Source organism: Haliotis asinina, chromosome 11, assembly GCF_037392515.1.
Source record: "Haliotis asinina isolate JCU_RB_2024 chromosome 11, JCU_Hal_asi_v2, whole genome shotgun sequence".
Classification (NCBI taxonomy): Eukaryota; Metazoa; Mollusca; class Gastropoda; order Lepetellida; family Haliotidae; genus Haliotis; species Haliotis asinina.
The window spans coordinates 10,457,189-10,474,013 of NC_090290.1; the positions used below are offsets into that span (position 1 = coordinate 10,457,189).

At 41.6% G+C, this 16,825-nt stretch overlaps 2 protein-coding genes across 3 annotated transcripts in view; both read left to right on the forward strand.

Annotated features, from left to right (window-relative positions):
- Positions 1-16,825, forward strand: part of LOC137255196 (polycomb complex protein BMI-1-A-like) — a 94,245-nt gene that overhangs the window by 57,454 nt on the left and 19,966 nt on the right. The gene's annotated exons all lie outside the window — the stretch shown is intronic.
- Positions 7,359-7,994, forward strand: LOC137256373 (uncharacterized). The gene is given in 1 exon segment (XM_067794203.1): positions 7,359-7,994. A coding segment is annotated over 1 exon segment (636 nt).

The following is a 16,825-nucleotide window of genomic DNA, read 5'->3' on the forward strand; positions in this document are numbered from 1 at the left end:
TCAGTCAGATATAGTTATTTGACACACAAAGCGAGGGGGACGTTAAAATTATGATTTATTTATGAATGGTGTCAATCATTGTTCGTGGATCAAAAGCTACGATGACAGCTACGTGACACTGAAATTAATGATTTATGTATTTGGTATAATTAAACCTTTAGTGCAACTTGATAGAAAACAATTATTGAGATTGATCAATATGATTAAGACAAGTTGATTACTTCTAGTTTTTAACGGGATAGTTTTTTCAGATAGTGAATCATTCGTCGTGGCACAGCTTAGTCTTCTTTCCTCTGTTACTGGAGACGGACACCCTCTTCGGTATTGTCTGAAATTGTATATTGTGTAAACGGAACTGTGTAAGTCAATATGATACGGTTGGGAAATACTGACAGAATTACCAGGATGTTCACGATCCACATGCATTCTTGTGTTAAGATAATTTATTAAAATATGGAATCGACATTATGTATATTGACCCTCGGTGCCAACACAATACCTAACGTAGAGATCTGGGTTTCATAGTGATCTGGGTTTCATAGTGATCTGGGTTTCACATGACAATGCATTCGAGCGTTTTACAGTTGTCGGCAGTTAGCAGTTAAGGTATCATGTATCTATCATATGCTACCAACAACATTAAGCAATGTTTTACAATCTTACTGCCTTTTTATACAAATATAACCGACAAATTCAATGATATTTGTTATATATTCATTTGATATTACGATAGCAATACGGCGATCTTAAGCAATTTCCGTATTGCACTCCGATTTCATTATTACACATCAGTCAGATCTTGAACGTGGAAAAAATTGCCAGGCCTTGTGATCTCCAAAGAGTGTTCGGAAATGCATTCCTTGAAACATAGGTATTAAATGAAGTTGTTTTCTGAAACATATTATTCTGTTTTGTTTCTTTCGTAACCAGAACCTTCCATGAGGTCTTCTCGTTAAATGCCAGCATGCTGTTGTATATGTTTACACTTCGTGGAATAGATGACATTCATTTCATTGGCTAACGCAATGAACACTAGGGAATATGTTGTCAATAACGTCCGACACGAGAGTAACGGTGCTTCACTACATGACAGATATGTAATTAACAACAGTGAAGGCATGCTCGTGTCAGCTGGTCGCACGGACTCGCTTCATTATAGGGCAGCGCAGGTGGCATCCGGCGATGTACATTTCACAAACACAGTTCATATCCAGGTGCACATTTCAGTCTGTCGTGGCGGTCACATGTGGAAACCCACGATCATTCGTCCTTGTCAGGGAATAAATGGGTTATTACATGTTAAGTCTCCTCAGCCTGAAATACAGGGCTGTTAGATGCAGAAGGGAGGTTGTCAATTTCACATTGTGCAAATTCCACATCGCGGTTGGCATTCTGTACTGGGGCAGTTCGATATATTAGCGCCATTATTGGTTATTGTGGTCGTAAATTAATATAACAGCATAAGTCTTCGGAAGGTATTCATTCGATGTTTGATACGTGTTGTTATAAGGATATCACAATCTAACTTTTAGTGTCATTCCAGAAGCTGGCAAGTACAATATTGACAAACTTTAAGGATAACAACTTCACGAGGGCGACGGTATTCGAACAAATACATTCTTGTACCGTTGTCAAACATTGTTGATTGACAGCAGTACAAGAATCGGTATCGAAACGCGGTCATCCCCAACGTTTGTCAGTATTGTATCTCGTTCTAGTGTCATTAGTGTTTTAATTAAGTCGAGTCCAATCTATTGTTACTATAGTGACAATTGAATAAAATATAACATATCAATAACGCGTGTACATACCTTCATGTAACTAAAACACTTTTATACAACGGTGTTATCTTGTCACGCTAATTATTTGTCATCTGGAGGCAAAAGCATATATATATATACATGACTCATGTTTAAATTGTTGATCCGGGTTGTTGATTTCTGAGAAGCTTGACCCCTATCGTGCCATCTGTCGCACAAGGTCAAGGTAGGATTCGTTTCAGATGCGGGTTTTACAGTTTGAATGATAGGTCGGCATATCTGTTGGTTGCCGTGTAGGGAGATGTTAAACATTTGTTATTGTCCATTTTCTAATCGAGTGCATATGATTCTCAGTATTTGACTCACTACCAACGCCCCTGCGATCACTTTATGGCATGAATATATAACGCGCCTTGCGGTACTGCGTGAATATGTGAGGCACCTTGCGACGTTGCGTAAGTGTATGGAGCACCTTGCGACATTGCGTGAATATATAACGCACCTTACGACATTGGGTAAATATATGATGCGCCTTGCTATATTGTATGCGTACATAAAGCACCTTGTGACATTGCCTGAATTTGTAACATACCTTGCAACATTGCGTGAATATATAGCGCACTTCGCTGCAATGCACACACGTGCATCCCGTGCAGTATAAAAATGGATTTCCCATAGGTCACGCGATGCCTACAGCTTACGTTGCTTTACAGTAGACAACCAGACACCAAATAATCATTGTTTTTCACAGTTGAGACAGACAAGTGTCGACATGCTTGACGCTGCAGTTCAGACAACCTGCGTTGTTGACATTCAAAACAGTCTCCCTATGATGGCAGCTCGGCCTTTACCTATTATTCCCATATTTTAATTCACGCTTGCAGTTAGTTTGAAATTGACATTTAGCTAAACCGTTATTTTTGACATTTGATATATGTCATTGTTTGATAAACAATCAGCTCATGGACATGCATGCAGCTAACCCGAGCCTGACCCTAGCCCCACATCTGCAAACCAAATTAAAACAGATGTTTCGATGTTATGAGGTATTTCGCCCCCCGTGTCTCATTAAAGCCATCGCCCCTTTTGAATCTCGGGGATTTCCAAAAATGGGGATGACTGACAGATATAGATACCCCGGATCAGCTGTTCTGATGGATATACGAGAGGCTAACGGACACGCGATACGTGAACACACTTACATGGTTTTACCATTAGGCGATTGAACAAGATAAGAAAATATGCCTGATCCATTATCACTTCCATGGGCTGAACCCTCCTTTGTTTATTTCTTGTATATTTCACGTTTAAAGAACTGTCAAACCTAGTGGGTCAGTTGCCGTTAGGTTTTGATGTGAAGTGGTCTAGTTATATTTTTAGCAAATTTAAAAATCTTCCTAATTCCTTTATACAAAACGCTACCATGGTTGGCAACGTGAGGTACTGGCCAGTTGTAATACATGTTTCGGTGTGTCGCGTTCTAAGAATGTCTTGTCTGTTCTGTGGTATTATAATCCAGGTACGACAATAGCAACACCCAGGTTTCACAACTGAGGAAGTTGTAATTCGATTACATGGCTTTTCACGGCAAAGTAGCGCGCATAAACCTAGACTCTTGAAATAAGCACCCATCAGCTGTCAGTAGACTTGTCACGACACTGCTATGGACATCGATCTTCGAGCTGTTTGCTACCTCAAGGTCAGCACGTAAAGCCAGACTTTAATACAACTTGGCAACGGCTTATCGTGATATCCAAAGAGGTATTTGCGTGTGTGAGTTTGTCTTAAGGTGGGTTTACGTTAGCAACCAGAATTGATGGTTTTGCCTGACAAGATGCGAAGCTTGAATCCTTCCAATTTTTCGAAATATTCGCGGAGACACGTGAAGACCTCGGCGGAGTAATGTTATTATATTTTCAGTGGAATGGTTGGATTGTCTTTGATTGGTTTCTCGACAAGGTTACTAATGCAGCATTAGTGATCAAGCGTAGATTTTTTTAAACGTCAAGGTGTTCAAGTTGACGGTACGTAGATAAAAACTTCGCGTTATCCCCACTTCGGCACAACCGAAAAATAAACAATCAAAGAACGTGAAGTAGAACCAATCATTTACATCGACACGACAATGTTCGCATGTATAATATAGTTGATATTGAACTACCAGACCGGATGAGTGAGTTCTTACCAGGGTCCTGATTAAGTGGGCGTGCTATTTCCACTGAACGGTATTCCGAGGAATTGTGTTATAGGTATTCCAAATATATTGTCATTATCATTACCATCGTATGCCTCCCATGGTGTCAATATAAACCCATGATAATGGATTCAAATGTCAATTCGCCTTATTCGGGTCATGTTTCTAGGTTTGTAACGACCGTACGCATTTTCTTCTGTTCCGGTTTTTGTGTGTGCGTTTATTTGTTTGTTGTTTTTTTATTATTATTGTTATTTTTAATATTGTATTTTTTTTCGTTTTCTGGCTATTTTTTTCGCTGGAGGGTAGGGAGTGGGGATGGGGGTGATGGGGTGTTATATATTTTTGTTTGAGGGGTAGGGGTGTGGGGTGGTTCGCCTACGTGGTAAACATCTCTCTGTTACCTCAGAGATGCGGTAGAATAGTCCTATGGTTACGGCGTTCGCTCGTCACGCGGAAGACCCGGGTTTGTTTCCCTACATGGCTACACTGGGTCAACGCGACCTCTGGTGTCCCCCCGGCTGTGATGTTGGTGATATTGCTAAAAGCGGCGTGAAACTAAACTCACTCACTTCAGACTTCCCTCTCCACATCAGACACGCGACTAAGTAATTGGAACATTGAATAACCACTACTATCGTTATTTCTAATCATTCATCGGAAATATGTTTCAAAGAACATTTTGAATTTTTCAAATTAAACGTAACTAGCTATCATGTGAGGCTTAATGCTACGATACTGCGTTAAAAGATTCCAGAGGGAGATTTAAATCAGGAAAAGTAATATTTCAAGCTAAATTGTTTTAAGACATCGTTAAGGCACTGAATGATTTATGCAAATAGCATATCTTCATGTGTTGCTGGGTTTAATTAACCTCAAACCATCTGCTCTCGGGTAAATTCGCCCATTGCCAATGGCGCAACTTGTCTATTTCACTCAGAAATGAACAACCTTCTTCATTCGAGGATGCTCTGGTTACTTCTCAATCCATTATTGAAAGGTAATCCGTTAATAAACCATGCCTAAAATACCCGTCACAGCGTGACTTCGGTCAAAGTGTCAATCATTAGAAAATGCAGAATGGGGAAAATCGATTTCATGTCCAGGTCATCAATTACGTACTGCTGTAGTGGTCCGATCGCCTAACGACTCTATTAGGTTAAGGACATTGAGGATGTTGCTCAGCAAATGTTGCAGCATCGACAAGTGATGGAGTATTTAGTCTGGAGACCGTAAGAAACTGTGGACACTGTATTATCACGGTCGCTTCCAATACGAGACAGTCCGAGAGGATAGTCAATCACTTTACCTCTAAAGACACAGCGAAAGGTCTCTCGGGGGTGTCTTAACAGTGCATCTTCCGTCGGTAGAATTGACGTTTCGTTTGTTACTTTGCAGACCATATAGTTTTTCAGCCATTCGCGGAGACATTTTAAATCTGTATCTCGCAGTGTTCCCAGTGGAGGCCTCATGACACTGTGCTTGAGGTGTAGAACCCTTGCGATACATGGCTGACATGTAGAAAACTTGCGACACAGGGCTGAGATCTCGGACCCCTTACGACTCAGAACTAGAGATACAGAACACTTGAAACTTTGCGCCTGAGATGTAGAACACTTGTGACACTGCACTTCTGATATATACACCTGGAAATTAATCAAGCAACACCCCAATTTTTTCTATTGGAGCAACTTTGAAGTGTTCTGACAATCAAAATATGCCGGGTTGATATAGTTTGACACTTTTTTATTCAACAGACGATCTCTGACAAACAACTTAAAGGGAAAAAGTATCAAGACTTTGCTTTATTGCAACGAAATCCAAATTCTTAAAACTGTCTTAAATTCATGAAAAAATGGACACAATTTACTATTCATCCACAGACGTTGTTGTCAGGTGTATTAACACAAATGTCACATGGAAAGAAAGAACAGTCATCTGAGAGTCTGCACACCGACTTTCATCAATATCTAGTGTGTCCTCCCTGCGCACGCACCACCGATTCCAGACGCCTCCTCATTCCTTGGATGAGTCTCCGGATCTGATTCTGGGGGATCCTGTTCCACTCCTCATGCAGGGCAGCCGTCAATTCGTTGAGATTATGGACTGGTGGGTCTCTCTGCCTCACACGACGGCCAATAAAGTCCCACAAATGTTCAATGGGGTTGAGGTCAGGGCTCATGGCAGGCCATGGAATTCTGTCAATTGCATTTTGCCGCAAAAAATCATTTACAGCATGCGCCCTGTGAGGTCTAGCATTGTCGTCCATAAATATGGGTCTCGTTGCCAGAGGATGGTTCTCAAAATGAGGTACCACAGCCCTGTCAAGAACCTCCTGTTGGTAACGAACACCGTTAAGGTTGCCACGGATGGTAATGATATCCAACTTGCAGTTCACGGAAATGCACCCCCATACCATAACGGAACCTCCCCCAAAGGCCACAGTCTCCTGGATGTTCCGTGGAGCCATTGCTGTGTTCCTCTGCCTCCAGACCCGAGTACGACCGTCCACCATGTGCAGCAAGAACCGGCTCTCATCTGAGAAATGGACCTTCCTCCAAGAGGCAATGTTCCAGTGCAAACGGTCATTACACCAGGCCAGTCGGGCTGCCTTATGGGCTGGAGACAGTCTGGGTCGCTTGATTGGCCTCCTTGCCCGGTATCCTGCAGCTTTCAGACGATTCCGAACAGTCCTGTTCGAGATGGGTCTCCCTGGAAGCCACTCCTGTCTCAACCGAGAGCTCGAGTCGAAGGACCTGCGCCGTACAAGTCTCAGTAAAGCTCTGTCCTCCCGGACTGTGGTCTTCCTGGGTCTTCCTGGTCTAGGCAGGTCTTTAACTTCATTAGTGGCCCGGTATTTTTTCAAAAGTTTTGAAATTATGGAATGATGTCGTCCGATTTGAGTCCCGATTTGTCTTAGAGACATACCAGCATTCCTCATGACGATTATTTGCCAACGAGTGGCCTCTGATAATTTCCTACGTGCCATGACATTGAAATGAATGAAAAACCGAATGCAATCGACAACCTGCGCTTGTAAACACCCCAGGGAAAAAGTGCATTTTTCGAAAGTTGAGGTTAAAGCAATGCACGTGCGCTGTGCAAGCTTCACGCGCGTCATATCAACCCATGAAAAGCTCATGCTGTATGTCAATACATCAAAATTGAATAATCAATCATCAAAATTACTTCGTTAAACTTTGTTAAGTTTTTATGTGTCTTTGAATTTGGTGTTGCTTAATTAATTTCCATATGTATAGAACATTAACGACTTAAAGCTGAAGATGTAAAACACTCACAAAATTGCGCCAGAGATGTAGAAAATTTGCGTCATTGTGCCTAAGATGTAGAACACTTGCGACATTGTGCCTAAGATGTAGAACACTTGCGACATTGTGCCTAAGATGTAGAACACTTGCGACATTGTGCCTAAGATGTAGAACACTTGCGACATTGTGCCTAAGATGTAGAACACTTGCGACATTGTGCCTAAGATGTAGAACACTTGCGACATTGTGCCTAAGATGTAGAACACTTGCGACATTGTACCTAAGATGTAGAACACTTGCGACATTGTACCTAAGATGTAGAACACTTGCGACATTGTGCCTAAGATGTAGAACACTTGCGACATTGTACCTAAGATGTAGAACACTTGCGACATTGTACCTAAGATGTAGAACACTTGCGACATTGTGCCTAAGATGTAGAACACTTGCGACATTGTACCTAAGATGTAGAACACTTGCGACATTGTGCCTAAGATGTAGAACACTTGCGACATTGTACCTAAGATGTAGAACACTTGCGACATTGTACCTAAGATGTAGAACACTTGCGACATTGTGCCTAAGATGTAGAACACTTGCGACATTGTACCTAAGATGTAGAACACTTGCGACATTGTGCCTAAGATGTAGAACACTTGCGACATTGTGCCTAAGATGTAGAACACTTGCGACATTGTACCTAAGATGTAGAACACTTGCGACATTGTGCCTAAGATGTAGAACACTTGCGACATTGTGCCTAAGATGTAGAACACTTGCGACATTGTGCCTAAGATGTAGAACACTTGCGACATTGTACCTAAGATGTAGAACACTTGCGACATTGTGCCTAAGATGTAGAACACTTGCGACATTGTGCCTAAGATGTAGAACACTTGCGACATTGTGCCTAAGATGTAGAACACTTGCGACATTGTACCTAAGATGTAGAACACTTGCGACAGTGTGCCTAAGATGTAGAACACTTGCGACATTGTACCTAAGATGTAGAACACTTGCGACATTGTGCCTAAGATGTAGAACACTTGCGACATTGTACCTAAGATGTAGAACACTTGCGACATTGTGCCTAAGATGTAGAACACTTGCGACATTGTACCTAAGATGTAGAACACTTGCGACATTGTGCCTAAGATGTAGAACACTTGCGACATTGTGCCTAAGATGTAGAACACTTGCGACATTGTACCTAAGATGTAGAACACTTGCGACATTGTACCTAAGATGTAGAACACTTGCGACAGTGTGCCTAAGATGTAGAACACTTGCGACATTGTGCCTAAGATGTAGAACACTTGCGACATTGTACCTAAGATGTAGAACACTTGCGACATTGTGCCTAAGATGTAGAACACTTGCGACATTGTGCCTAAGATGTAGAACACTTGCGACAGTGTACCTAAGATGTAGAACACTTGCGACATTGTACCTAAGATGTAGAACACTTGCGACATTGTACCTAAGATGTAGAACACTTGCGACATTGTACCTAAGATGTAGAACACTTGCGACAGTGTGCCTAAGATGTAGAACACTTGCGACATTGTGCCTAAGATGTAGAACACTTGCGACATTGTACCTAAGATGTAGAACACTTGCGACAGTGTGCCTAAGATGTAGAACACTTGCGACATTGTGCCTAAGATGTAGAACACTTGCGATATTGTACGTGAGATGTACTTGCGACTCAGGGCTGTGATATAGAGCACTTAAGAGCTAGAGATATAAAACACTAATGACACTACATCTGCCAGCACAATACCAGGGGTTCCATCCAGTACCGACGTAGTCTTGCAGACAGAATGGTTATTATAGAATTACGACAGCCACTATCTCACACACACAGTTAACTTACATGTATTAGAAAATACATAACGGATTAAACCAAACGCATTCTCGAGATTACACAAACGACACACATTTATTTTTTTCGACACGACGTGTTAAATATTCAAAGTACAAAGAAGTAGGAAAACGTTTCACGTATTTCCGTACCCAGACGGAGTTCTTATCAATTCAATTAATATTCACAAGCCCTGAAGGCCAAATCTTTGCAATCCAGTATATTCTTTTATTATGTCGGAATAAATTCCAGTATATATCGGAATCATCACGTTATTTAGATATTTCTGATAGCTACACGCATTGGATTGTTGTATCTTTTATTATTTCTTTTAGCAATGCACTGAATTATGTTACCCAGAACCTGAAATAACAACAGTAGCTCATAAATATTATGCAATTCCGTTACAGCGTTACGTGGCAGGTTTAAACTGGGGCGGCCGGAGACTTCCGGTAGTGCCAGGTGTTTGTTATTGTACAGAGTGCAAAAGTGATGGAAGTTTGCAGCCTATCAGCTGGTGTACATTGCAGGAGTTGGGTTGTTTACCTCCACGTGCTCTACGTATTACAGCTGATTATTTTTTCTTTTCCTTTTTTTGTGTCCCGTCTAATATAGCTTGACGGAAATGAAACCAGAATACAACTCCTTGTGTCTACCGCACTGAAACAGATACCCTCGTTAGTTTTAGTGCTGGCCTTATCGCCTTTTTCTCATCATTAGTTATGGCGAATGTTTTTATTACTTCTGTTATGGGTCTCTTTTGAGAGCAATTTCACCATTCTTTCGTTCGTTCGTCCGTCCGTCCGTCCGTCCGTTCGTTCGTTCGTTCGTTCATTTCTCTTCACGCTTGAGTCATCCACGTTGTTTCGAATGCTAGGGCATAGTAACGGTTTGACTGCGTGATTTACTTTCTCATTACGGTGGAGTAGCCCGGTGGTTCTCGTTCTCGTTTACGCGGAATACCGGGGTCTGATTTCCCACATGGGTACAATGTGAAGCCCATTTCTGGTATTCCCAGTCGCGTATATTGCTTGAATATTACTGAAAGCGGCGTAAAACTAAACTCACTCTCTCATTACATTTTGGTAGCTCAGTGGTTAAAGTAATACGTAGTCACGGCGAAAGCCCTGGTTCGTTGCCCGACTTGGGAATATGATGTGAAGCTCATTTCTTGTATGTCGTATCGTGATGTTAAAAGAACTGAACGGGCTGTGTAAAACCGTATCCTCACTTACGCAAGTCGGTTATAACGCGTCACTTGTTTTATCTGGTGGCACATGATCTTCAAAAGGCGTCGCACATGATCTTCAAAACGCGTCGCACATGATCTTCAAAACGCATCACTTGTTTTATTAGGGGGCACGTGATCTTCAAAACGCGTCACTTGTTTTATCTGGTGGCACATGATCTTCAAACATGCGGTGAAACATACCGCTGACGGAATCTACACATTCCGGATAACATGAGGACTTATCCATCACAAATATTCACACATGGAAGATTTAAAATGTAACGCAATCATATAGATGGGTTTCAATGTCACCTCAGTTAGTGAAATCCATCCATTAAATAAATGTCATTCCTGTTCGGGCCAGTATTCAAATCATCTGGAAATGTCAAAACGACAAAAATTTTCAACGCCCTTTTAAGTTAAGTTCATTCGAGGCCCTTTCAATAAATCATCTTTTTCAGTTGTAAGGAAATCACTATGTCATCTTGACATACCGAACAACATCGATCTTTCCTAACAACTAGTTATAAGGTTTTCAAGAACGGAATCGCAAGTTGCCAGAGGCTATACGTTTTTAACACAGAATTGACTCGCACGGGGCCCATATATTTTCACGATTTAGATGCGGTGGGCTGTTTTTAGAGCAGTATTCGAAAGTCGGTTTCTAGGGTTTTTTTCGTTGGAAATGAATTACATTTGAAACATTTTGTTGAAATGTGGATGAACTTTAGTAAATTGCATTCGCAATGGCTGTCGGGTAATCGATGAGGGCCGGTCTTGTTCACTGCTGGGAATTGATCAAGTTTCGTTTGAAATAAGATTTATTGCGTAATTGTCGTGTTCCGTGATGCAGTGTTCGATATTCACTTTTTCTTACATGTTTTACTGGTTTGAGCACGAATTGAAAGTTGGTAATAACGCTCGCCTGGAATACAAGTATATGCTGTGTTTATTATTGCAGCGGTGATACGCGATAGATAGACTGATGCTTGGTGGCTGAATATACATGTATAATTTTGACAGTATTAAACCTATTTAAATTAAAAAGGAGCCCCTTGAAGATCTTGTTCAGAACCTGAGGAAATCTAGACTTGCTTCATTTAAGGCTCCATAATTGCAGCATCGAACCTCCGACCGTGCGCTTTCCAAACTGACGTGATATCCACTACACCTCGGAGGTGGCTTAACAAGAACAGTTCTATCGAATGAATTGATTGTTTCGAAAAGTAATTAACGGACACACCGGCGAATAAATATTTCATTTCCTTCGCACGTTTAACAGGAATGTTAGATGCATTGTTTTTTTTCAGTATCTGTCATTAGGTTTGATGGGAAACACTACAAACATCAGTAATACTGTCCCTCCTTGTCAAACTCAGTGCTGAAATTTATGGTACCAATTTCCCTATGTTTGAGCGTTGACGTCAGTGTAATTTTTCCAGCCGTAGCACGGATGTTGGAATCTTTGGCAAACACTCACTGAGTAATCCAGTGGCAAATTCTATATGTCCAACTAATTGTAAAGATGCCACCTTAACAGAATTGATTGCTAACACTGTCAGAACGACAGCCACCGTGTTTGAAATGTACAAGCAGTCGACTGATATTGACTACTGCAACAGTGAAATAGACACGCGGACATGTCGAGTGCCATCCAAATGTCATAAATAATCTCAGTAATTACCCTGAGAAATTTCCCAATCCCCGTGACCTCGTGGGTCTTTGAACTCCATAAGTGCTAAGAGGACTGCTTTATGGGGCCGTAATCCCCTAATGTCAGGACAGCGGGTGTTGGGAGGGCTGCGTTCCTTATCCTGCTTGAACATGTCTCGGCTGTGGGTTTTCCTGTTACGAGACATTTGTGACGCGTCTTGCACCCCTGCAACAACGTCGCCCGAGGCTGCGGTATCAACATTGACATCTTACGAACATATTTTGCTTCGGGTCCCCCGGGAATATGGTAATTAGGGATGCCTTTCCAGGGGGATCATTTTAACGGGAATTCTTATTCTCTTCTGGCTTTTTGTCACTTCCTACGCATGTGCTCATCTATACTATACAAATTATGTTAAGGTTAAAAACATATTTTTTAAAGTTTGTATATGAAACTGCTAGCTCAACATACAAATTATCCCAACGTATTTATGTTTAGTAAATGTAAAAGGCAGATTCTTATATGATGCATCACTATCCAAACGATACGTCGTCATCATCATCATCATCATCATCATCATCATCATCATCAGTCCTTTATTACTTAAAGTAATCCACCATAGGTGGTACATGAGTAATACCAAAGACGTACATTCAACATCTGCATGATGACTAAATGTTGCACCAATTAAAGTGTTTAAAATCAGTCTTAATTAACTTGGATAATTTTCAATTTTAGAATTTGAGAAGTACACTATAAACAGACCTTATTTCGACTTCTTTATTTCGTTATAATCCATGACGGTTGTTTTTGTTGTACTTCCTACATTATATATGCCACTTAGAGAAGTAATTATGCACCTCATCCTCGCTCATCCACAGCAGTGAATCTCCCCTATCTTTATGCTCCTTTTAATGATATGGGTACTTCGTAGAGAGGACCTCCAGCCTGGTAAATAATCCCACAGTCTGACCCCTGCCATCTGTATCTGACACATGATTACTCTACCACCCTCCAATTATCGTCCCCACCCCTTTGACGCTGACCCACCCTCCCACCAATATCAGGACTTCTACGAGGCTTGTGTCCACTGACTGTCCAGTCTGCAGTCAGTTGCCCATGAGAACTACAGTACAGAGTTTTATCTAGTTTGCCTTACAGTACCTGCACCTAATAATTTTCCCTTTTGCTTAACCCTCCCCCCGCGCGCCATGATAAAGCCCTGAGTGGGTGAGTTTAGTTTTACGCCGCACAATATTCCAGCCACATGGCGGCTGTCTGTAAATACTCGCGTCCCGACAGCGCTGCATCATCTCCCCCACCCCATCTCTGGCACCACCCCCTCCCTCCCCCACCCCACTCACTCACTCCCAACCCCAGCACTCGCCGCCCAACTGCGCCTCGCTGAAACGTGTTTGTTTCTGTATGCATGTCAACAAATGAATGCCCTACCCCCTACAATCACCGTTCCCGACGCCCAACCCCACCTGGTTTCTCTTCTCCTCTACCCTCGGGTCCCCCACAAACCAGAGTCTGTTTCGTTCCACACCACATTAAACGTGTTGCAGCATTTCAGTGTGTTTGTCCTCAACTTCATATGACCAGGTTACCTACCACTGTTTTTATTATATCAGTTCAATACAAACCTACCATCACACGAGAAAGTGCTCCCATGGTCGTGAAACGCAACACCACCATCATCATATATATACAGTCTTATACACCATACCTACGCCCAGGTGCCAAACAGTACCAGTGTATCAATGAAAAACAGTAAAAATAGTTCGAAGCTTTCGTAGTCCTTCCATCTCCTCCAGTCCATCAATCTAAAACAACAACCAGTTCTGACTCCAGCAGAGTTTTTTCTTGAAAACCACAGCGAACTTTGTCAAATTCTCCCGATACGTGTCGATTATGCTTCTAGTTCCCAGGCTGTCGTGGCAATTCTTGAGGGCAACCCAATCTACCTTCTTTGTTAAATGTCACTTGAAATTCAGACGCTTCTATGGAAACGGGAATTCGTGGTGTTCTTTGAATCTAGGTTCTCGAATAATTGGATTTTTTAATATATATAATCTGTGTCATTTCAGATTTGTATTTAAGATACTTTCGATTTCTTTCATAAGATACACAAAATACACCAGAGAAGATGTGTTGCCACGTGAAAACCACCAGTCAAATGTATCTGAAAAATAGAACACATTTTACATTTTTTCAGCTGGTAAGCTGATCTCGATTCTCTGCACATTTTCAGCCCAGCTGCAAGATTTGGTTGAAGTTGCGCAACAAGTCCACATACCTATCAGGCGTTCGCGATTTATACAGTTTCAATTCTGATAAAGCCCAAATTGTGTTTTAGCTAAGTCTGTTTCCAAGCGTTAACTTCAAGCCTGGATTGAATCAGTCTCCCTTCTCGTTATCGCATCACGTGAACTCGAGGCTTGTGTATTTCACATCTATCAGGCAACGTATCACCTCCGTTGCAAACGTGGGCGTTTTACTGCGCAGAAAGAAACTATAATCTGCACAGAGCATAATGGCCAGGCGACTGCAACCGGCGGCAAGTCAATGAATAACACATTTGAAATCTTATTTTTCAAAGAATTCCTCCCGACGTGCTAATCGGCAACCAAAAAGAAAGTCTTCCGGGAACCTCGCGCAAAAACTTGCCATAAACATGCCTCCGTGCTGCAATCTACACATCGAATCACATTATATTGGGTTCTCGACGCGCAAGAAAATAGTGTATGCCTGGTTTATCCGATCGCAGATCTTTTGTAGAAATATCACAAAGGTTAATCTGTGCTTAAACCTCTGTTTTTCTGGCATGAATCTTTCTCATGCGATACGCAAATTGTGTTTTTTTAATCATTTTTTTAAATCCCAAGATTTTAGATTCTGTCTTCCTTAACGAGAATAATATCATCTAACGACTATTTGAAACTTCGCAACTTCGACGGATTAAATACACCGCCGAATTCAATTACTATAAACACAAAGCAATGTCCATCTTTTACGAATAATGTTACTCTTTAAATCCAACAACGATTCATTATAAAACATTAAAACATAAATTACTTATTAAAACATTTTTCTAGACACAAAGGGTTGGTTTCATCTGGAAATGGAAAAAAAACTTAATGGTTCTAGCGAAGGCAGGCCTTTGAACTTAAGAAATAATAACCTAAGTTTCGGCTCTAACTAATGTCCATTAAAGCGCTCGTGTTGGCATTTGAACCCCGAAGAAAAACGCGAAGTCATGGCAATGAAAGAACAATGTCAGGCACCAGACCTCCAAAACATCCATAAACTTGTGTGTTACAGCCACGCGTAGCTGTAATTGGCCGTGTGAGTTTAGTGGTTTCACATATGTTTTAGAGGTCGTTGGATCTCGTCACAGACCTCGCTCGTATTTGCTTTGTTCGAGTGTGAAAGTAATCGAGGGCTCTAACGAGGCTGGTTTCAGATGATGGGTTTGCCTCTCGTCACTGCGGTGGCAGTTTACTGTTGGGGTTCTCATTCTCTCGCGAGAGTCCGAGACTCGGTCCGGGAGATCTTGTCGAGATTTGAGATTTGTTTACCGAAACATTTGACTGAAGGCGAAAAGGAATCCAAAATGGTTGTAAACTGATAAAGAATACGTATTGATTCAGGAAACCAGCATTAGATAGATAATGGTATAAAAAGTGTTATTTTAGAACTGGACAATGGAAAAGGTACAACGCGGGATGTTTAAATGGGAATGTTTATTTGCTCGAATGAGCACTTTGGAATATTCTAAAGAATGTTTTCTCCTGAATTAACGGACAGCCCTGACCTCCGGTTCGAATCCCCACGAGGGTACAATGTGTGAAGTCCATTTTGGTCTGCCCTGTCGTGATGTTGCTGGAATATTGCCAAAGGAGGCGTAAAACTACACTCACCCACTCATAATGGACAGAGAAGAGGCTTAGTTCGGATAAAGCAGGTTCCGAGATTTGATGATCGATATCACATGACAACGGAAGCCAAAATAATCAACCAATTAAGACATTATAGTGATTGTTCTAGAAAACAAATGTGCAGAAAACGTCAACATGACAACATATCACAGTGAGGTTTGAAGCTAGAGCTAACTATATATTCTGGAGTCAGGTAACCCGCAGAATGAGAATGAGATGGATTCGAACCAGGGCATGCGGCGTATGAGCGAATCCTTTAACCACTGTGGTACCATCCTGCTTCGTCAAGCAAGTGCGGTAATCGTCATGTAAAGAGCGTTGCAGCAATGATTCTGGACTGATATTTAGTCTCTGAATATATATAAATTTGACAGTGAGAAATAAACATATTTTAGTTCAAAAGGATCCCCAGGGGCAACCCAGAGATTCAGACCTGAACCTGAGGAAATCTAGACTTGCGTCATTTAAGGCTTAGCACTGAAGAGACGGTTTGCAGTAGGCAAAATATTGTGGTTCAGGGACTGTGAACCTGACTACGTTGATTCCGTATCTTATCAGACCTCGTCATCGCGTCACCTCAAGGCGGAATACAATCATCCAACGAGTTGTTCCCACCCCCGGGCTTGTTCACCCTAGGAGTCAGGTTAGAGAGTAATCTGGGTAAAATACATCCGAGCCAAGCAACCGATATAATGAATTTGGAACGTAGTTCAATCGCAACAAGCAAGTCCGCTCTTGTTTTTCTCGTCGTGCATGCGTTGACCGAGTTGTTCCGAATGATGTGTCACGCACGGAAGATGAAGGAGGGTACTTTTAATGCGATGTCACTACTTGTCAGAGCTGTTGTAGAATCAGGAGACATTTGTATTTTATGACATTGCGTCATGAAGTGCAGTAAATGTCAAACTTGAA